Here is a 23,227-nt window from a genome sequence, read left to right as displayed (position 1 = left end):
AATGGTGAAAGAGGAGTAGTATTTTAAAGCTTAAATTAAGAAAATTTGCCCTTTTGGGGCCCCAACCCCCCAGCCCCTAGGGGTCGGACCAAGCTCATTTATATATGATTGTCCTTCCCTGATGATGTTTCACACCAAATATGGATGAAATCCATTCAAGAACGAAGGAGGAGTAGGATTTTAAAGCTAAAATTAAGAAAATTTGCACTTTTGGGGCCCCACCCCTCAGCCCCTAGGGGTCGGACCAAGCTCATTTATATAAAATATGATTGTCCTTCCCCGATGATGTTTCACACCAAATATGGATGAAATCCATCCAATGGTGAAAGAGGAGTAGGATTTTAAAGCTTAAATTAAGAAAATTTGCCCTTTTGGGGCCCCACCCCTCAGCCCCTAGGGGTCGGACCAGGCTCATTTATATAAAATATGATTGTCCTTCCCCAATGATGTTTCACACCAAATATGGATGTAATCCGCTCAAGGGTTAAGGAGGAGTAGGCTTTTGTATAAATAGTCTTACGCACGACGCACGGCGCACGGCGCACGACGACGGACGAAACACGATGACAATAGGTCATCCTGACCTTCGGTCAGATGACCTAAAAACCTGACCAATGGCAAGACTATGAGTCTAGCTTCCTTTGAAGATTATGAAGAGAGCGAAGATTAATTTTGAACAATGCGTAACAGTCAACCACAGTGTACATCAAATGACTAAACTAGAATATTTTCTGTCTCATCTGTTGTCACACAAAGAGCCTTCAGTTTTGGTATGACATAGCACAGGGGTGGATTTTAGGATAGTACATGTAATTTCACTGAGGTGAAAATAGGTATTTCTAGATAGGTTGGTACAGAGGGTCAGGACTTAGTTCAAATGTCATCGTCAGTGTTGTGATTGCCATATAAAGGATCATACATTGCAAGGTTACTAAGGAATGCCTAGCCCGAGATGCTCTTGCCCTGACACCAGACTTGGACATTATGACAGATAGATATCTGGTGTAGGTGTCAGGGCCAGAGTATTTTGGGCTAGGGAATGCCAAAATTATTCATAGTGTTGTATCTGACAAATTCGATTGTGCTATACACATGCATTTATTACAAATATATTGTGTTATAATGTGCTTTTAAAGTCGTGTCAATTTTGCTAGTTTATAGTTATGAGGTAGTTTTTTTAGTCACTACGATTGTACATATGCACATGTATGTGACGTTTGCTAACTCCATAACTGGAATACATTCGCGCTAAAAGATGACGGAGATAACCGGAGGCAGGACCGTCAGAACACCAGACTTGGACATTATATTATGACCGATAGATATCTGGTGTAGGGCCAAAACGCAGTGCTATATCAAAAGGTGGAACTTGCCAACACCGTTTGGTATCAGGCCAGGTCTTCTCCAATTTTTTTTTTAATACGTAGTTGGGGTTCACCCTAACAAGTAACTTATAAAATTTTGCAGATACAATCTATTATGACTAAAAACCTGAGAATGGTATTTAAACAGCAATGCAATGTTTTTCCATCACTGGGTTTTGTAAAATGTCTATAATAAATATCAAGTTATGTGTAGCATAAAGTAACACAAAGACAAATTTCAGTTATTGTTTATTGCTGTTCAATATTTTCTTATTACAAATAACACAGCTATTGTCTTATTATCATATAGTTGGTATGTGACGAGTTATCTTGGGAAACATAGCTACTGGTAGTGGATCACACGCATAGGTTACAATAAATACCAACTCACAAGGGCAGATAACTCTGTAGTGTGTAAGAGCAGTAAACTAACCCAAGTTACTCACTGCTTTTTTACAACAATTATATACAAAATGTTGATAAATAGCAGATAATGTACAATAACATATACATGTAGACATGTGAACAAGGTTGTACCAGGTTAAAAAGAGTTATATCCCCTAACATTTATTTATTTAAAGATGCTCCACCGCTGACAAATGGTATTTTTTCACTATCAAAAACAGGACCAGACGATCTAGTATTTTTCTTCAGTTACAAAAGTTACTTACTTTACACCAATATCCATTACCACCATTGAAAAGTTTTAGCTTCTAATCTTACTTTAATTTAAAAATATGAAAAATAATTAATTGCATCCCGAAAAAATTCGGTGGCATTATATCCTATATGGAATGAAGTACTGATTGTGCATGCGCCAAAGGCAAATAAATTATCTTAAATTATTTTTTGTGTTAATTAGACATATATATGCACGATTAAACACCAATTACTCTTAAAAGGATGAATATCATTTATGCTCTGTCGGCGGTGGAGCATCTTTAAAGATATGCTTTCTTTTAAATATATATAAGGTATGTGTAATTTCAAAGTGGCGAATGAAACCTGAAGTACCAGGAAGGAAACAACCAACCTTCTGACATTTCCTTAAGATAGAGACTTTGTACTTTTGGTAATTTTTGCTAGGACACACAAACCACTTAACAATATAAAGTTTCAAAATCCTTAACATAGTATTTGTACCTTTGATCTAATAAAACAGTACCGGTACGCTAAATAAATCGATATTCATAATTCTTGAAATTTTTCAATTATTTCTTTAATTATTTTGAATATGATCTAAAGCATTCATATCAATATAATAATATTTGATTAATTAATACCCAGTCTTTTTGATGAAGCAGTCACAAAGTGTTTACCAAATAATATACAATTACCCTTAACAAGTGTTGGTGAATATACTATGTAGCAGGTACAGGAGGGCCAAACTGATCCATTGTCTTTACCACTAGATTTAAGTAGTCAAAGAACGAATTCACACTAACACGTAACAGTCTCGCTTCTTTTGCTTCAAAGTTTCTACAATCAAAACAAACATCAAAACATAACCACACAACAAATTAAATCTATATTTTAGTCTAAATGTTTACGCATTAATAAAAATATACACCATAACAAGAGGCCCATGGGCCTTAACGGTCATCTGACTCATGGCACAAAACAACAAAGTCACAGTATAAAGCAAATTGGTTAACGATTAATATAAACAATACAAGGAACTCCTTAGTTGAATATGTAAGTTTCTGAAATAGGTAAATATCATTTGTTGAACAAACTTGGTAGCCCTTCATCCATATATGGTTGTAACCAATTCAAGGATTAATATGAGGAGTCGTCAGATTTTAAAGCCAAATTTCAGCAAAGCTCCCATTTTGGACCTCCGCCGTACTATCCCCATGGGTCTTAGCTCGGTCCTTTATAAAATATGATTGTCCTCACCTAAAGTTCCCCCTTCTGAATCAATTAAAACCCCTATAGACCAATTTTCATTGAGATCGGAGACTGAAACCTGAAAACAGGAAGTGGGCCAGTGGCCATCTTGGAATACCAAAATCTTTATGAAAATGTTTTCATGTTGTTCGGCATCAATTAAAACCCCTATAGACCAATTTTCATTGAGATCGGAGGTTGAAACCTTAAAACAGGAAGAGGGCCAGCGGCCATCTTGGAATACCAAAAATCTTTATGAAAATGTTGTATGTTGTTCGGCATCAATTAAACCCCTATAAAATCATTGAGATCGGAGACCGAAACCTGAAAACAGGAATTGGGCCAGCTAAAATTAAGAAAATTTGCCCTTTTGGGGCCCCACCCCTCAGCCCCTAGGGGTCAAACCAGACTCATTTATATAAAATATGATTGTCCTTCCCCAATGATGTTTCACACCAAATATGGATGAAATTCATCCAAGGATGAAGGAGGAGTAGGATTTTAAAACTAAAATTAAGAAAATTTGCACTTTTGGGGCCCCACCCCTCAGCCCCTAGGGGTCGGACCAGGCTCATTTATATAAAATATGATTGCCCATCCCAAATGATGTTTCACACTAAATATGGATGAAATCCATCCAAGGATGAGGAAGGAGTAGGATTTTAAAGCTAAAATTAAGAAAATTTGCCCTTTTGGGGCCCCACCCCCTCAGCCCCTAGGGGTCGGACCAAGCACATTTATATAAAATATGATTGTCCTTCCCCAATGATGTTTCACACCAAATATAGATGAAATCCATCCAAGGATGAGGAAGGAGTAGGATTTTAAAGCTAAATTAAGAAAATTTGCCCTTTTGGGGCCCCACCCCTCAGCCCCTAGGAGTCGGACCAAGCTCATTTATATAAAATATGATTATCCTTCCCCAATGATGTTTCACACCAAATATAGATGAAATCCATCCAAGGATGAAGGAGGAGTAGGATTTTAAAGCTAAAATTAAGAAAATTTGCCCTTTTGGGGCCCCACCCCTCAGCCCCTAGGGGTCGGACCAGGCTCATTTATATAAAATATGATTGTCGGTCCCCAATGATGTTTCACATCAAATATAGATGAAATCCATCCAAGGATGAGGAAGGAGTAGGATTTTAAAGCTAAAATTAAGAAAATTTGCCCTTTTGGGGCCCCACCCCTCTGCCCCTAGGAGTCGGACCAAGCTCATTTATATAAAATATGATTATCCTTCCCCAATGATGTTTCACACTAAATATAGATGAAATCCATCCAAGGATGAAGGAGGAGTAGGATTTTAAAGCTAAAATTAAGAAAATTTGCCCTTTTGGGGCCCCACCCCTCAGCCCCTAGGAGTCGGACCAAGCTCATTTATATAAAATATGATTGTCCTTCCCCAATGATGTTTCACACCAAATATAGATGAAATCCATCCAAGGATGAAGGAGGAGTAGGATTTTAAAGCTAAAATTAAGAAAATTTGCCCTTTTGGGGCACAGCCCCTCAGCCCCTAGGGGTCAGACCAGGCTCATTTATATAAAATATGATTGTCGGTCCCCAATGATGTTTCACACCAAATATAGATGAAATCCATCCAAGGATGAAGGAGGAGTAGGATTTTAAAGCTAAAATTAAGAAAATTTGCCCTTTTGGGGCCCCGCCCCTCTGCCACTAGGGGTCGGACTTATCTCATTTATAAAAAATATGATTGTCCTTCCCCAAGGATGTTTCACACCAAATATGGATGTAATTCACTCAAGGGTTTAGGAGGAGTAGGCTTTTGTATAAATAGTTTTACGCACGACGCACGGCGGACGGCGGACGACGACGGACGAAACACGATGACAATAGGTCATCCTGACCTTCGGTCAGATGACCTAAAAATGTATACAACTACATATATCAGATTAATAATAGTTATTTATTTTCCAAAGAAAGCTAAAAGATAGAATTGTGTTAATTATTTTTTGTGATCACCTTTTTCATTGATATCTTATGGAGACAAAATGTCTACTTTTAGAGACTTCCAAAAATCCAATATTGTAGACAGCAAGTTACACATACAAAATATCTTACACAATGAGTTGGTTATCCTTTACTTCCATGCTTTTCTTTCCACCTCCTCTTTTTGGCTCCTTGTCTACACTCAAAGATCCATAGGCAATTGTAGCCTCTTCTTTAGAAGGAAAAGGCACACAGAGATTTCTGAAATTAATAAAAAGAAATGTCTGCAATAGTTCAGTTCAAAGCTGACAACTTTGTGGCCATGCATAGTGTTTTCTAATCTTCAGCAATTAATTCCAAACATATTTACACAAGTCTTACATTTAACAACACCGAAAACAACTTTGACTCAATCTTACAAGTCGATAGAGGTTACCTCCCTTAAACATAATTATCTTCAAGGATTTCAAGAATTTTAAAGTTTATCTTGGATTACTGTACAAATCGTTCACTGTGAATAACCATCTTATGCCACTGTGGAGAGCCGTTTCAACCCAAAACACCATAAATCGTCACTACTGACGGCTTGGCTGATATATAAAGAAGAAGGAATCCAACACAGTTTTATTTTGTTTTTGTATTATTTGTCTGTATGGAAATACAAATGTATACTGATAGGCCTTAAATTTATTTGTTTTTCAATTTTATATACTTTCATTTACTGTTATAAGAAAACTTTGATATCCTTATAATTTTGTCCTATCCAAGAACAAGATGTGTAATTATTTACTAATATTCAATAAGATTTTGCAGATACTCAGATGGATTTTGTTAATTCATCTTAGACTTGAAATTGGTTGAAATGTTTAGAATTTGCGCTGTTCATACGATAAGATACTATTCAACACAAAGATTTATTTGTTCAAGAATTCAAGTGCTGATGTCATAAAAATGGACTGTGACTTTCTAAAAACCTGAATGGATATGAATTAACAGAACCTAGCTGTTTTTAGGGTACATTTTACAGTAGATAAGAAGTATTTATGTACATGTAAGTTGTATACATTTACTTATACTATATATTATTGACTCCTGTGAATTTACATGTGTACATATTGTAGTGTTAAGCTGTTTGAGGTTCTGACCCTTGTCTGACTCCTATATGTATTTACTTTATTTACATAGCATTAGAATGGGTGTTATTTAAAGCATAACATTTCCATCAGCTGTTTCCAGAGAGGATGTTATAGAGAGTGCAGCTCAAATTGGCCAAAGGCCTGTTAGTGAAGTGAACTCTTGTGGTAGAGATGTCTTGTAAATCATTCATTTATATAGAGTTGGAAAACTTCCTCGTAAACAGGGAATGGAAATCAGATCAAGATCCAGTGTTGTGTAAGAGTGTATCCAAAGTCACACTCATGAGAGACTACAAAATATATTATTCATAATTTTAAAATTCATACTGAAATCATCGTGAGAAAAAAACCCCAGAAGATATTGTTAACAGATTTTTACATTTAAATTTTGCTTTAAATCTTGACTTCAAGGCTGCTTATGTGACTCTACAACTTTAGAGTTTTCCATTGGAAAACGATGCTTATGTGACTCTACAACTTCAGAGTTTTCCATTGGAAAACGATGTTGAGATACATGTTACCACAGTTACCATTACATATTTTTGCTTAAAGTGAAAGTAGAAATATTATATCAGCTATAGTTTTCCTATCAACATCTTTATATTTAGAAGGCTATTATAAAAATCGTTTTTGTCAGTATTTCATGCATTTTTGGCAACAATATATGCTAACATTTGACAGTTTTTTTTACAGTAAATCATAAAAAGGAACAATTGATCAACTGCTGCATTGTCTAATGAGTTTAGTCTAAAATTATGTTATGCAATTAATTGTAAGGACATTAACCTGCTATTACTGATTTTACGATTTCTAATTAAGAAAATAGGACCTAAAAATGAAGAAGTGAATCATCTTTTGATTTTTTCTGAAATATTCCTGTAAATAAAACCAGTTTTGTGTAATGTGTCACTGACGTGAAATCAAATTGAAAATGGATTTTGAAAATCCAAAGTGTAATATTGCTTGATGTTTGTTTGAGACGTAACAGAATATAAATCTATCTTAAAAATTGAGATTGACACTTAATGTTGGTGAGATATTTGAACCTAGCTTTATCATAGTTAATGCCCAAACTTTTTCTCGCGGGAAAAACATTCGTCATTTCATGCCTAACTAACAACATACGTAACCATCGTCAAAAGAGAATATCAATTCAGATTATAGATGTCATTACATGGAGAGGTATTCCGATTTGTGTTCCATGTTCAATTCAGTTCGTCATAACTTCATTTTCAAACAGAAACAGGAATGTTGCGCTGTTCTTCTCTCAACAGTCTTCTGTAAACACTTCCAACGAAAAGTACCGGAAGACGGAAGTATATAAGTAAAAAGTAAGGCGTTGAATACTAGTATCCGGAAAATTAGCAACCATAAAAATCAAAGTAGATCTACTATAACTACTGCGGTCCTTAGCCTTTGTGTGATTTTATAATTTGAAAAGCTTTACAATTTGGCAATGGTGTGAGAATCGAATTTGTTCAATGCGTGTAGTATTTACGGTGGCTGGGAACGGACATGAATTAAATAAGATTATTGCGTGGGAACGAAATACTTATGCGTTCGAACGAAATATTATTGCGTTCGAACGAAATATTATTGCGTTCGAACGAAATATTATTGCGTGCGAACGAAATATTATTGCGTTCGAACGAATTATTATTGCGTTCGAACGAAATAATTATTTCGTGGGAACGAAATAATTATTGCGTGGGAACGAAATATCAACGGTTTACCTTTGGCTATTTCAAATGTGGCAGTCTGCGATTTCATATCAATATTCTTTGTAATTGGTCATTTAAAGTGGTTTTGTGTAAACCTTCTCAATAATGTATATTTTATATAGCATATTTTGCTTTAAAACCATTAATTTAAAGTTTATTGCATATATTGTTTGGATTTGTATTGTATTTCAGTAATTGCCTTCAATGATTTGCATTAAAATTGTAGAAAAAGTAATGGAAATTCATTGTTTTACTTTTTAAATTAGTTGACTAAGTATTGATACAAAATAATGTTTGTTGTGATACAATTTGCACACATTCAAATGGAAATATTGAAACATAATAACCCGATGTATTACAGTCATATATATATAGTAAATAAACTGCTTTTATTTACGGTAGCGTATTACATGTAGGACCAATATATGATTTTATTTATCATGTCCGTACAACTTATTATCTTTTACGTATAACTTAGTAATTTATTAGTATCTATTGTTACAGTATCGTGTACGTTTGTACGTACGTATGCACATACAATGTATTATTATCTTGTACATGTACGTTAGTACGTACATCGCTGTGCGTACAGCTAGTATTTTAATTGTACGTACAAGTTATTATCTTATACGTTTAACTTAATATCTGACAAGTTATTAAGTATCTTGTACGTACAAATTATTATCTTGTACATTTGCACGTACAACGTAGTATCATGTACGTACAAATTAGTATCTTGCACGTACAAGTTTATATATTAAGTTGTTCATACATATTACAATAAACAAAACTTTAAATGGTTAAAAATATAGAAAACATCTTTTTTAAATAAGGTGCGGTTTCATAAGTTGTAGGCCATATAATATTAGTACGGTGGCATGATTACTGTCATATCATCCATGAATGATAATGAGCCCAATAGTTATTTCGTTTGAACGCAATAATTATTTCGTTCGAACGCAATAATATTTCGTTCCCACGCAATAATATTTCGTTCGAACGCAATAATATTTCGTTCCCACGCAATAATATTTCGTTCGAACGCAATAATATTTCGTTCCCACGCAATAATATTTCCCACGCAATAATATTTCGTTCCCACGCAATAATATTTCGTTCCCACGCAATAATTTTATTTATTTCATGTCCGCTCCCAGCCACCTTAATACGGTAGTATTGGTATAATAAATGAGTAAACTAAAAACAAACAGTATCTTAGATAGAAATAAATGGTCTGAGTAATTTAATGACATGTTTTGTCATACAGGATGGCCTCCGTATCAATATAACTGACAAATTTTGCCAAAAGAAATCACCTTTATATCAACGTTTTTTATCAATAATTGTTGCACATCTTTATAATGCATATAGATGTAATCTTCGCATATAAATCTTGTAAAAGTGAAAGTAGTGAATCAATATTTGTTTTTTATTTGCTTTCCTTCGTGTCAATACATGAAGCAATTTTGTTCAACTTCTAAAAAAATATACAAAGTGGGAGGAATATTATGTAACAATAATCCGAATTAGAATATTACAATTACATCTAACATAATAATACAAAGATTCCTTACAATTGTAAGGGGTGGTCAGTGATAGTGACCCCTGGAGTATTGGCAGGCGCGTAGCTTGCTCTACAAAAAAGCCTTAAGTTAAGTTAAAACATCCATGTCGATCCGTCAAAGTCTTGAATGTACAGTGTAATTTAAAATCAAAGTTAAAATAATCTAAAAGTAGATGATTTATCTAAAATTAATAATACTGAAATATACTCGTGCAGTTTTGGAAGTCCGGAAATGGAAACCTGAAGTCGTATCCGTTTATTACGATCAACCTAAGGGTCCTTGGTGTTTAGTGCTTCGGTGTTGTTCGGTGCGTTAATATGAATCTTCTAAGACACAAGATGGTTTTTTCAAACTTAAAACGAAAGACACGCAAAGTCAAAGGACGACAGCTGAAATATCGAAAAGTGACTCCTCGAAAATTATAGTGACACAGAGTAGATTCTACTTAGATAGTCCGCTAAAACCTACCCTTGTTATTAGGTTTTTTGTTTGTTTTTTTTGTCAAATGTAAAGTCTATATACTAGGCACAAAAAACCCCAAACAAATAAAACTTATAAAGGCAGGTTTAGCGGTCTAGATTCTATTCAGTCATCTAAATAGGAAAAGGCCACCTTATCTAGATATGGGGTTATTGTTCCAAAATCCCAACCCAGAGTAAATGTACAATATACTGACACATACTCTTGTTGAAACGATATAGAGAAATAAAACTTCCGTCAAGATAGACCTTAAGAAGACAAAATACTGTATTTCACTGTATTTATCAGTACGACTTTTATGCCTTATAATATGAGGCGCTGTTTTTATATTCATTCATTTTTTTCACATATATGTATAATTCGATTTTTACACATGAAAAATTCCATAACGTAAGAAAGTTCCGTCAATCTATCCTCAAATCACCTTAAAGTCACTCAAGATACACGTAGGACTTATCATGAGATGTTCATACACTTTGTACTAAACATTAACGCATAATTATCATGTACAGGTAGAAAACAGACCTATATATTTGATTTCAATAAATCTAGTTTAGCAATACCAAGCATTATCAAACATCATTTTCGGGGCTAAACGATTTCTTAAAAAAGACTCTAGCTACGCCCCTGATTGGAGATGCAGGTAAGCTCAGTAGAAGCGCATTACATCGTCAGGTTGACCACTAAAACCCTTATAAAGGCAATGGGCAGTAATGAGACAAGAAACCCGTTTCTATGTGTTTTTCCTGAATTATTTCGCCACACTTACACTAATTTTGTCTACTGGTCATGGATTCTTTTACCTGTAACTACTGTAAAATTCTGACTTGGGTATACTACCAGAAACATATGTATTTATGTTTCTGATACAACAAATGTAGTACTAGTACAACAATTCAATTCAATTCCCTTATTACCCAACAAATCTAGCGTAGTAAAGAATGAACGTAATGTTTATACATTGTAAAACCTAAATTTTAAGATATAGAATTATACATTTTGTAGTAATAGCTACATTGTGTAGTACATGTACCAGCCCTCATCAGATTTTGTAAATAGTTTGAATATCTAGTTATATTTTGTTTACAAAACTACATGATAATAGCTTTACTTAATTAAGAAGGTGTCATGTTCAAAAAAATCAATTTAATATATGACATTTTATAGAATATCATATGAAATATTTAGATTGTTTATTGTTAATTATTGATTATAATTGTAATGGTAATGATTTGTAATTATAATGATCATTTTTTATTATTAATTATATTTTACTGATAACTATTTCACGGTGGGGAATCACGTACGTGGCATGGTCTGTAGTTGGTGTGTTTCACGAATCAAAATGGCGACCGCCAGCAGTTTTGCCAGAAAAGGAGGTAAGTCACTGAAAATAGTCTTTGTATCGGCATTTTATAGTGACGAGCATATGCCATACATGATTTAAGTCAAAACGATACCTTAGTTGTGTTGCATCGCTCTGTATTTTTTCTGTAACAATCTGACCAAAGTTTTGCTCTTAGTAGAATTGGTAGTATACACGAACATACATTTTTCGTTCGTTTTCTGTGTTTAGACGGGGCCATTCGCTGTAAATGTAATATTGTCTAAATGGTGTAGTCTACATTCATTTGCACATCTAACCTTTCTGGCTGAAAAAATCATGTTCATTGTTAATTCTTTGTTTTTGTAAAAGGATGACTAAACATGTACCGGTTTGGATTGATGAGTTGACACGAACTGTTACATATTTCCGTTAATTTGAATAATCTGGCAAACATTGATAGTGTGTGTTCAAGTATGTAACTATGTCATGGCCATGCTGCATGACAGACAAGGCGTAACCGGATTTATTATGGATATTGTCTGGTGTTCCGAAAGGAACTGTGTATACATATGTGTAATTTGTGACCATCGATAGACTTGTAAAAACACTGCTAAATCCTATATGACCATGAATTTATGAACTTTAAGGTGATGGAACATTACAGTACTTAATACGCGGGACGCGAATTATGAAATGTACTAAATATAAATTTAGGCGTTGTTTTATGACTTTTTAATGATTAATCGTCGGTTCCACGACAATGAATCTTGGCAGGGGGGTGTTACACAGCGGCCTTAATTTTTATTGTTAATTATTGATTATAATTGTAATGGTAATGATTTGTAATTATAATGATCATTTTTTAATTATATTTAAATGACAACTATTTGAATGTATATTAATAATCGCAGATATGTGTATGATGAAATGTTTGTAGGTGTATATAGATCTAACCTGACAGCCAAATGATGTGCATAGGTGTGTATTGACCATAATTGTACCAAAAATGTTCATTGACAGGCCTATACTGAAGAGCGCTTTGTGTTTTTATTGTTGTCATATTTGATAAACTTTATATCCAGTGGGAGCGCTCTAGTTGTGTTTTTAGTGTCCCATGAAATTGTCTAATTGATTAATTCTTTGATCAGTAAGCATTTTTGAGTATCACGCTCAACTGGCTATTTAAGTAGGTAGATAATTTCATATAGTTCAGTTGTGTTCACTCAGTCGGCCTTCGAGTATCATCTCCTGAGCTGAACCCTTTCACCATTCGGCCAACGCCCAAAACTTTGGAACTACGTTACATCGCATCATTTGGCAGCAGTGGTCAACGTCCAACTTTGTGAATAAATATCTAACCTGAATTTAAAGACTTTGTTCTTAATCAGTCTAGTGTAACAATGCTATTCAAATGCCTTTCCTAGGGTCTCTTTTTGCATATCATATTTTTAAATATTAAAATAAAATGTCTGAAAAATATGAATATAACCGTTTCCATAAAATCGGGACGAACATTACGCCGTCAATAATGTCTGATCAATGTTGGTTCAATTGTTCTATTTCTTTGTCTGTGGTGTTAGAAGCTGTCCGTCCATAATGACACAAGACGTATCTTGTAGCAATAACGAGAATGCCAACAAAGATCAGAACCAAACATGATTCGATGAGCAGCAGATAGCAGAACCATATTAGGTCAATGTGTTCCATTAGATTTCCAATTAACAACGGATTAAGTGTGCTGCCCAACATCATCGCTGTGTAATAAAATGACGATATCCTACCCGTCATAGGTGTAATGTATTCATTGGTCCAGCTGAACATCAGCGGAAATAAACATGATCTTGCGAATCCGAAGACAGGAGCGAAGAACCAGACTAGACTGTCGTAGTTGTAAAGAGATGCCATCAGCATGCCCAGAACTGATAGACAAACTATCACAAAATTTACGACGGAATATATCATGATATTCATCCATTTTGCTACCAAAAACCCTAAAATTCGTGAAATGAAGGCAAGAAGAGAGAAAATAAATGAAAGCAAAGCACCATCCTTTTTTGACCAATGGAAAAACTCTAAACAGTATGTTGCAAGGAATCCGATGAAAACCTCATCGACACCATTGAAGATGAAAAATATTGAAGCAACCGTTAATAAAATGAAAGCCTTAATACGATTAGAAACATTCCTCCCAGATGTCAGGACATTATCCGTCTTTGTTGTTTCCATACAAGTCTGCCTTTTATTGTGAAAAGTGTACAACGCCAAAAAGAAAATACCCGAAAAAAGAAAGATAGCCGATGTTACTGAAAAAGGTACATATATATCAGATTTGTATTGTATTGGTTGGTTAATGTTGATCGTTATTTGAGGTGGAGCTGGTGATGAAGAGTTTCCGAGATCTGATGAGGTATTTACAAATGATACTGCATGTGGTATCTGGACGAGAAACGGGGCGACTACCAGAGGGGCTACGGTATGCCCGCAAGCCAACACCACGTGACTACCTAAGAAAACTACACGGCTCTCTTTACCCCAGAGGCTGATTATATCCACTGTTGTACCTGAATTGAAAAAGAAGACAAGTGAAATAAGACGTATTCTTAAGACTAGACTGGTGCATTTGCAATAAAACAATTCAGCTTTGTCTTTAAGATTATTACATGAAGAATATTACCGGTATATGCTTATTAAACATGTGCGTGTTATTTTACTCTTGCTGACTTTCACAGGGACGTTATAGTCATTCATGTTATGTCGCATGAGGTTAAACTAATGCATGACTTGTAGTTTGGCCCTAAATGACCTTTGTTGTCGATGGGCCGTACAACTCAAACAAACTTACCTGAGGCTAACACTCCTTGACCTACACCAATAGTGATGTATGTAAACATCATGGCTTCAAATACAGTACACCATGGAACAACAGCAAAGGCGGTACAGCACACAATGGATGTGATCCCGAATAATGCCTTGCTGTTCACTCTCGAATAAAGAAATCCTTGTAAAATGGATCCCAAGGCAAAGCCAATAGAACTTGATGTTAGAATCCAGGATCCATCATCAAGGCTCGATCCACTTATCATACGAATATCTGTGTAAGATGATCCAAATAATCCTCTGCTCCAGCCCTGAAACAGTATTGCCTTTATGTATCACCAAAGTCTATAAAAGTGGTAGCTTCTGATCCTGCTTAGCACTCAGCATCAAGGAAGTGGGACGACTGGTTCGCCCGTTGTCAGTATAATGTTACCAGGTAGGGCTTGTTGATTATAGGTGTCTTCCTGCTTCAGTGATATAGAACTATAAAAAGGGCAAGAGTTCCATTATAGAAGAAGACACAACAGGAATATACCGCAGTCTCCCACGACACACACCCACAATTCATATACGCAACACAACGCATACATGGGAGACCATCATTGGACGAACCTGGCTGTTAATAGGACGTTAATTCAATCAATCAATAAAACAAACAAATAAACAAATAATAGTAAACTGCAATCTCTCAAAAGAATTTGTGTTTAAAAAGAGGGTAAATCAGTCAATTTGGGATCAAATACAGGGAAAAAATCAGATAGATTTAAACAATTCTTAATTGTGTTTGTCATTTACAAATATAAACAAATATGAATGGATTGAGTAATTAGGCAGAGTAGCACTGTATCGGGGATATTGAATTAACATAAATTAAAGCGTCACATATAGTAACTAATGAAAATGCCATGTGTCTTAGATGATGATAATTATTATTGTTCAAATCAAATATTTTTGACACACGACTAACAAGGCAATGCTTACATGGATGAATCTAGAAGCGAAAAGACAAACGGTATATAAAATTTTCCCTCGAAATACGCTGTTCATCTTGAATTTGAGTTTCGTGCGTTGACAGAATGTGATACAGGATCCGGAGTTTCCATCGTTCAGTGCACGTGCCTGCATCTGTATTTCTCCTTTATCATCCTTATCGGACGTCTCTTCATCATTGCTGATGACATCATCATGGTGTATTTTAAATGTCTGTAATTCTCTTGTCCTGTCCAACATTGTTATACATGAAGAGCTGTGAAAAGAAAATTGTGAAATGAACACTATTGCAAAGACATACCGAGATAATTCCGCAGTCTCCCAAAGCACAAGTTCTCATCACAGTGAACACCTAGTATACAGGGCATAAGGAAAACCATTCTTGAATGACCTTGGCTTGATGTACTAGTTAAACATCCTACATTTGTGTGTAATATTAGACGTCTTTCATGTTTTGGGAGGCTGCGGTATATTCTTGTTGTGTTGATTATTTGATAATGGAGTATGGAACTTTTATATTTCTATTTTTCCTTGTAATAACGAGATTTTTGAATAAAGTACCACTTCAGTAAAGATACCGTGAAATAAATCACTAGCACGTTTAATATTATGCTGCACGAGTGACTCATTATAATAATTCGTGTTGTGACTACGTAATATAGGATCTCTTGCTCAAAAGACATGAAGTTTTAACACCATATCTGTTACATTATACGGACAACAGTCGACCCACTCCTAATAAACGCATATGATGATATAACAATAAGCGATCACCAGTACAAAATAAAATGATACAATACCCGTTTTGAAATAGTATGTTTTATACTTGACATATAAAGAGGATCTTACATGAGTGTCTATGTGATATGAAATTTATCAAACGAGTTTAATAATTTAATATGCCACGAGCCTTTAGGCAAGTGGCATAAAAATTATTTTACGAGTTTTCATATCACATTGTCATGAGTGTTATTCTATTTATAACATAACTTTCATTAATAGAAATATAAGTAAAACTTTAGATTGCGTCTCTATATAAAACACTAGAACTTCGGCTCCGATGTGACGTATATAGATTACGACGTCAAAACTACCTGTGATCTCCCAAGTAGTGTTATTACACATGTATCTTACGATATTCATGACATGGCTGGACGTGCCAGTTATGTGATAAAAATTGTTCTGTTCGGACCAAGAACAAATAATTAATATAATGTTGGCGGCAGTACTTTCAAATTAGGCGAACCACTGATCATATGTTTTAAAGATGTGCTCCTCTGAGAAGTCAAAAAATCAAACCTTTTTTCTCATATAGATTTTTGGAAATAGGAGTTCATACCATGAAAGAAAATGGAAGACAAAACATGTCCGTGTGCTCGTTTTTGAGCTATTGTCACTCAAAGATACCTAAATGACAAAATAGTGGATTTTATGGGAATTTCGCCCTTTTTACCACATATACTAGAATTTAAAGCCAATAATTTCCTAAGGATGTGTTTGATATGTATGGATGTTTATTTTCAAGAAATTTGCATACCAATAAGGGAAGGGTTGTTCTCTCTAAACTAGGCAGAAAAATGTGCTTACTTTTTTACCCCATTACATATTTGTTATTTTCAATATTTTGAGTAAAAAAGAAGTGCTCATATGACAATTTGATGTAAAAATAAAGTGACAAAAGTGTTCATTTGACACATTAATGCTCAATATTTTAATAATCATGAACCAAGTAAAGATTTACAGCAAAAATTAGCTGGATACAGCTGAAAATGCTGACACGGTGATGATTTAAGTAAAAACATTTTAAGTAAAAAATGGTAAAACGATGGCTATACTCAATGCCAAAAAAGACACAATTTCAAAATGGCCGTCAAATGGGCTATTTCTTTAAATCGTTTTGAAAAAAAAATCTACTAAAAAAGAATTTTTATTTTTTTGACAAAATTTGCAACTGGCCACATGCTACAGATATGGATAAATCGTATTTGAAAATCCCACATATTTTTTTTATCTTTGTCGAAACGATACTTTAACGGGACAAAAACCTCAGAAGAATGCATCCTTAATAGGAATTTAATCAGTATCAACCGCCACTGGTTCATTAATCAATCAATACTTTGACTCTAAGAACACTTACATATCACTGTGTCCTGTCCAGTCGAATTCTGCTGTTGAGGATTACTCGTAGGTAGTGACGGAGAGAGTTTTTGTGTAGGTCTCACATCTGTCGATTAACTTAATACGTCGTGACACACATTTAATACATTCAACATACGCAGTTCATGGAATTAATTCAGACGACCTTAAGAAGTATATTATCACGTATTTTGTAGGGCTCCATTTCCCCAGTATTTCTAAACGTTCTCATTCTACATGAGTTATGCGTTTTATCTACTAGGTAAACTTTCTAGAAGTAAAGGGATATTCTGTAAAGGAACAATTGAGTGACATTGATTCTTTTACATAACCACGAAGCACACTGTTGTATAAAACTATTGTTGTACATGACTGTTGAAAAATAAATGGAAAATGTTGATAATTTCACGCAACCGTTAACAATTTTGATTTATATCGTTCGAATTCCAAAAATTTCGTCTTCTTAACAGAGAAGATCCTTAATAATATGTTATCATTTTTATCATGTTAATTTATCATAAAATAAATAGACGTCCCAGAGGGAAATTACCGCCCATCAAAGATAATCTATTACAGTCTATTTTCTTTTCCATCTGAAATATGTTTTTTGAAAAATATTCAATACAAACAGAAAACTTCACTTTAAGTTGCTTAGCAGACACAATATAATTTTTAATTTTAATATGACCCCTGTTTGGCATGTCGTGCTTGCACTTGTCTGAGAATTGCTATGTAGAACTCTGGACAAAGAAGTCCCTACTTTCTGAAAAAGTGACAAAATGATGTCTGCTTATCAGCCATGTTGTGTCCGTATTCATGCACAAAATGCAATTGTAAATCTGTAGGGAAGCACTTTCTGAGAAAAAGAAGTAAAACTTTTTAATATTCTACGTAAAATATTCCAATAAACATATAATCAGGATATGCTTTGTTTGTTTGTTTGTTTGATTTATTTACGTCCTATTAACAGCTATGGTCATGTAAGGACGGCCTCCCATGTATGCGGTGTGTTGCGTGTATGTTGTGCGAGGTGAGTGTACTGGGAGACTGCGGTATGTTCGTGTTGTGTCTTCTTGTATAGTGGAACTGTTGCCCTTTTTATAGTGCTATATCACTGAAGCATGCCGCCGAAGACACCAAGCAACACACTCCACCCGGTCACATTATACTGACAACGGGCGAACCAGTCGTCCCACTCCCGGTATGCTGAACGCTAAGCAGGAGCAGAAACTACCACTTTTTTAGACTTTGGTGTGTCTCGGCCAGGGGACAGAACCCAGAGCCTTCCTCACAGGGGCGAACGCTCAACTCAAGGCCAAAAGTGAGGCGGTGCCAAGGAAGGCATTAGGAAAGATAAAGTCAGTTAGGAAGAAGAGAAAAGATAAGATCCTAAATTTAGTCGCCTTTTACGATCATGCAATAGGGGCAGCAGGTACAATTCTTACGCCCTACCTGCAGGGCTGATCAGGATATGCAATTTGATATCATCAGAACTTTCTGTGATATAGCGATAACAAATTTCATCAATAATAAATTCCAAAATTGCTTTCTGTCGGTCATCTTGTTGATAGATCAGTCCCAAAATACATCAATAATTTCCAAAGGGAACCTAAATATGGAATTTGAGACAGATGAGTTCAGCACTTTCTGAGAAATAGCGATAACAAAACATAATTGTGGAAGGACGTATGCACAACAGACGAAAGGCTATTTGAAATGGTAATAAATACAAACATCGGCCTTGATATATAGGACAATAACACACACGGATATGTCTGGAATAAGAACTAGTATATATCATTTAGCAACACTTCATACATACACATGTTGTAACTATGTAAATGTGCTGTTATCTATTGTTATCACCACTTAAGCCAATGACCCCGTTACCAATTTATTTCTGACTTTTGACAATTACATATCCATGCGTTATGTTTTCAGGGCAACCGTTATTAAAGCAGGTGATGTGTCAAATTATAAACATCCATATATAACACCAATTACCAAAGTTTCAAAATTGCTCAAAAGCCTAATACAGCATTGGACATTTTACAAAACCGGTACTCAAAAGCCTAATACAGCATTGGGCATTTTACAAAACCTGTTTATAGGGTTACTATGGCAACCAAAATTTCGAGAGAAAAAAAAAATGAATAAAAAACCAAACCCTGCACACTCTTCAACTCATAACATTCCTAAGAATCTTCATTAGTTTTACTAGTAGTTTAGGATGAGTTGTTTGGATATTTTGGAGTAGAGGAGTTGATTCCGGTATACATCCCTATCTTCGTTACAGGGTATAACAATAACAAGAGGCCCATAGGCCTTATGGTCACCTGATTTTTACTACATATTAATTATGTAATTTGCTAGGCAACTGATGTCTTTTCTACACGAAATAGGAACATGTATGTAATTGGTCTACATATAAAGTTTCATTAAGCTTGGTGCATATTTACTCACATTACCGTGTGCACATGGTTCAATAATTATTATTGCAAAGGGCAATAACTCCGTAAATAAGTAAGAGTCGAATCAAGCTTATTTTAAAACTTGTTCAAGACATTTCCAATGTTAGCTATATAGTCTACATGCAAAATTTCATTAAGCGCGAATTACTGTTGAATCATTCTGATTTTAGAAGTCGTCCGAGATCTTTTCTATGCTATTCTACATACATACAAGTTTCATTAAGCTCGGTGCATATTTACTTAGTTATTTAAGTTATCGCCTTCACAAGTAATCATTAGTGCAAAGGGCAATAACTCCGTAAATTACCGTTGAATCATTCTTAATTTCTACCTCGTCCGAGATCGTTCCAATGTTTGTCTACACACAAAATTTCATTAAGCTTGGTTTGTTTTTTACTCAAGTTATCGCCTTCACAAGGTGCAATGACAGTTATTAGTGCAAAGGACAATACTCCGTAAATCATTGTCGAATCATTTTAATTTTCGAACTCATTCAAGATCTTTCCAATGTTAGTCTACATACAAAGTTTCATTAAGCTCGGTTTATATTTACTGAAGTTATCGCGTTCACAAGGAAATATTAACGGACGACGCACGACGACGGACAAAAGACTTTCGCAATCATGACGTATGGTCAGATGAACTAAAAACGGTTGAATGGGTATAACGCCCTTTCAACATATAATGTCGTTCCTATAAGCAATTTTTTGAATGTTTATCTTTGGGAGGCTGCAGTATGTTTGTGTTGTGTCTACTTGAAATAGAGGAGCTCTTGACCTTTCCCTGAAATATACGGCCCAATACAACAACAAAACAAAAATCACTGACCGCTAGGCAGGAACAAAAAACACCACTACGATTTTTGTTTGTTTGTTTGTTTGATTAATTAACGTCCTATTAACAGCTATGGTCATGTAAGGACGGCCTCCCATGTATGGAATGTGTCGCGTGTATGTAGTGCGAGGTGAGTGTTTTGGGAGACTGCGGTATGTTCGTGTTGTGTCTTCTTGTATAGTGGAACTTTTGCCCTTTTTATAGTGCTATATCACTGAAGCATGCCGCCGAAGACACTAAGCAACATACCCCACCCGGTCACATTATACTGACAACGGGCGAACCAGTCGTCCCACTCCCAGTATGCTGAGCGCCAAGCAGGAGCAGAAACTATCACTTTTATAGACTTTGGTGTGTCTCGGCCAGGGGACAGAACCCAGAGCCTTCCTCACAGGGGCGAACGCTCAACTCAAGGCCAAAAGTGAGGCGGTGCCAAGGGAGGCATTAGGAAAGATAAAGTCAGTTAGGAAGAAAAGAAAAGATAAGATCCTAAATTTAGTCGCCTTTTACGATCATGCAATAGGGGAAGCAGGTACAATTCTAACGCCCTACCTGCAGGGCTGTGTCTAGGCCAGGGGGCAGAACCTAGAGCCTTCCTCACTAAACTCAATGACCAAAAAGTAAAAAGAAGTAAAGGAAAATGTTTGGAAGAACAGAAGAGCTAAGATCCCGATTGTGATTAGTAATATTTCAGGTCGAACTCTTTAATTCCATGGACTTAATTGCAGACAAGCGGCCCATAGCGCCTGTATCACTCACCTGGTTTTTTGTTAGTAATTATCACAAGACTCTGACAATTAGAAAAATAAGCAAAATTGACTCCCAAAGTTTAATTTTGAATCACAACCATACAATGATGCTATTGATACCATACAAATATGCTATCCAATACATAGGTTCAGAGACAAAGTCATTTATATGAAAGTAGTAGCCTAATTGACCTTTTTGACCTCGCATCTATTGCCGTCTAAGGCCCGGGGGGTCAGCCCTATCATTTGCACAATTTGGAATCCCCACCCTATAAGGATGCTACCATTGCATTATGGGTGCTATACCATGCTTAGTTGCAGAGAAGAAGTCATTTATATGGAAATAGCCAAATTGACCCCTTTTGACCCCGCCCCTCAGGCCCCCGGGGGGTCAGCCCTATCATTTGCACAATTTTGAATCCCCACACTATAAGGATGCTACCATTGTATTATGGGTGCTATACCATGCTTAGTTTCAGAGAAGTCGTTTATATGGAAATAGCCAAATTGGCCCCTTTTGACCCCGCCCCTCAGGCCCCCGGGGGTCAGCCCCATCATTTGCACAATTTGGAATCCCCACCCTATAAGGATGCTACCACTGCATTATGGGTGCTATACCACGCTTAGTTGCAGAGAAGAAGTCATTTATATGGAAAAAGCCAAATTGACCCCGCCCCTCAAGCCCCCGGGAGGGTCAGCCCTATCATTTGCACAATTTTGAATCCCCACCCTATAAGGATGCTACCATTGCATTATGGGTGCTATCCCATGCTTGGTTTCAGAGAAGAAGTCGTTTATATGGAAATAGCCAAATTGACCCCGTCCCTCATGCCCCCCCGGGGGGTCAGCCCCATCATTTGTACAATTTTGAATCCCCACCCTTTAACGATACTACCATTGCATTATGAGTGCTATCTCTTGCTTAGTTTCAGAGAAGAAGTCGTTTTTATGGAAATAGCCAAATTGACCCCATTCGCCCCGCCCCTCAGGCCCCCGGAGGGTCAGCCCCATCATTTGCACAATTTTGAATCCCCACCCTATAAGGATGCTACCATTGCATTATGGGTGCTCTCCCATGCTTGGTTTCAGAGAAGAAGTCGTTTATATGGAAATAGCCAAATTGACCCCGTCCCTCATGCCCCCCCCCCGGGGGGTCAGCCCCATCATTTGTACAATTTTGAATCCCCACCCTTTAACGATACTACCATTGCATTATGAGTGCTATCTCTTGCTTAGTTTCAGAGAAGAAGTCGTTTATATGGAAATAGCCAAATTGACCCCTTTTGGCCCCGCCCCTCAGGCCCCCGGGTGATCAGCCCCATCATTTGTACAATTTTCAGTTAGTAGCCCATAAGGATGCTACCAGTCAAATTTTGTTGAAATCCGACCATCGGTTATGGAGAAGAAGTCGATTGTTGACGGACGACGGACGCCGGACGCTGCGGTATTCCATAAGCTCACCTCGGTCCTTCGGACCAGGTGAGCTAACAATTGGATACTATCGATATAGTATTTATAGTATTTCGGTTAATATAATTCACTTCGTTGTTGAAAGATTTGTTTTGACATATTTACAGTCTTCCCAATTCCACCCTCACTCATTACATCGGAGACAACAAACAAAGGTATCGGCGATTATGGCTAACCTATTTCAGCTTTATTTAGGGTTGCCGAAATATATTGACTGTTTCTGTGTTTGATTAAATAAACGTCTAAAATAAGCGTATGGGGTGGCTGTATTTTGCATATTCGTGTTTTGTCTTCTTGCAATAGACGAGTTCTTTTTATAGTGTT

At 35.9% G+C, this 23,227-nt stretch overlaps 2 protein-coding genes across 2 annotated transcripts; both read right to left on the bottom strand.

Moving 5' to 3' along the window:
• Positions 1 to 1,600: 1,600 nt before the first annotated feature.
• On the bottom strand, positions 1,601 to 7,655 carry LOC138314723 (EKC/KEOPS complex subunit LAGE3-like). The gene is made up of 3 exons (XM_069255209.1): positions 7,518 to 7,655; positions 5,340 to 5,468; positions 1,601 to 2,843 (listed from the first exon to the last, which is right to left on the bottom strand). Exons 1-3 carry the CDS (start codon positions 7,544 to 7,546, stop codon positions 2,726 to 2,728), a joined length of 276 nt encoding a protein of 91 aa, XP_069111310.1. The 5' UTR covers positions 7,547 to 7,655; the 3' UTR covers positions 1,601 to 2,725.
• Positions 7,656 to 12,972: 5,317 nt separating this feature from the next.
• Positions 12,973 to 17,489, bottom strand: LOC138316488 (sodium-dependent glucose transporter 1-like). Its single transcript, XM_069258180.1, has 4 exons — positions 17,381 to 17,489; positions 15,235 to 15,499; positions 14,279 to 14,564; positions 12,973 to 13,997 (listed from the first exon to the last, which is right to left on the bottom strand). Exons 2-4 carry the CDS (start codon positions 15,481 to 15,483, stop codon positions 12,973 to 12,975), a joined length of 1,560 nt encoding a protein of 519 aa, XP_069114281.1. The 5' UTR covers positions 15,484 to 15,499; positions 17,381 to 17,489.
• Between the last annotated feature and the right edge of the window lie 5,738 nt (positions 17,490 to 23,227).

This window comes from Argopecten irradians, chromosome 2 (genome assembly GCF_041381155.1).
Source record: "Argopecten irradians isolate NY chromosome 2, Ai_NY, whole genome shotgun sequence".
Classification (NCBI taxonomy): domain Eukaryota; kingdom Metazoa; phylum Mollusca; class Bivalvia; order Pectinida; family Pectinidae; genus Argopecten; species Argopecten irradians.
This window is presented reverse-complemented; position numbering and strand designations above follow the sequence as displayed.

Excerpts from the sequence above, each read along its gene's own strand:
- LOC138314723 (XM_069255209.1), bottom strand. The coding sequence starts at position 7,546 with ATGGAACACAAATCGGAATACCTCTCCAT. Across the intron at positions 5,469-7,517 it reads AAATCGGAATACCTCTCCAT|AAATCTCTGTGTGCCTTTTC; the intron begins GTAATGACATCT and ends TATTAATTTCAG. Across the intron at positions 2,844-5,339 it reads AAGGATAACCAACTCATTGT|AAACTTTGAAGCAAAAGAAG; the intron begins GTAAGATATTTT and ends TTTTGATTGTAG.
- LOC138316488 (XM_069258180.1), bottom strand. The coding sequence starts at position 15,483 with ATGTTGGACAGGACAAGAGAATTACAGACATTTAAAATACACCATGAT. Across the intron at positions 14,565-15,234 it reads TCGCTTCTAGATTCATCCAT|GGCTGGAGCAGAGGATTATT; the intron begins GTAAGCATTGCC and ends ATACTGTTTCAG. Across the intron at positions 13,998-14,278 it reads TCAAGGAGTGTTAGCCTCAG|GTACAACAGTGGATATAATC; the intron begins GTAAGTTTGTTT and ends TTTTCAATTCAG.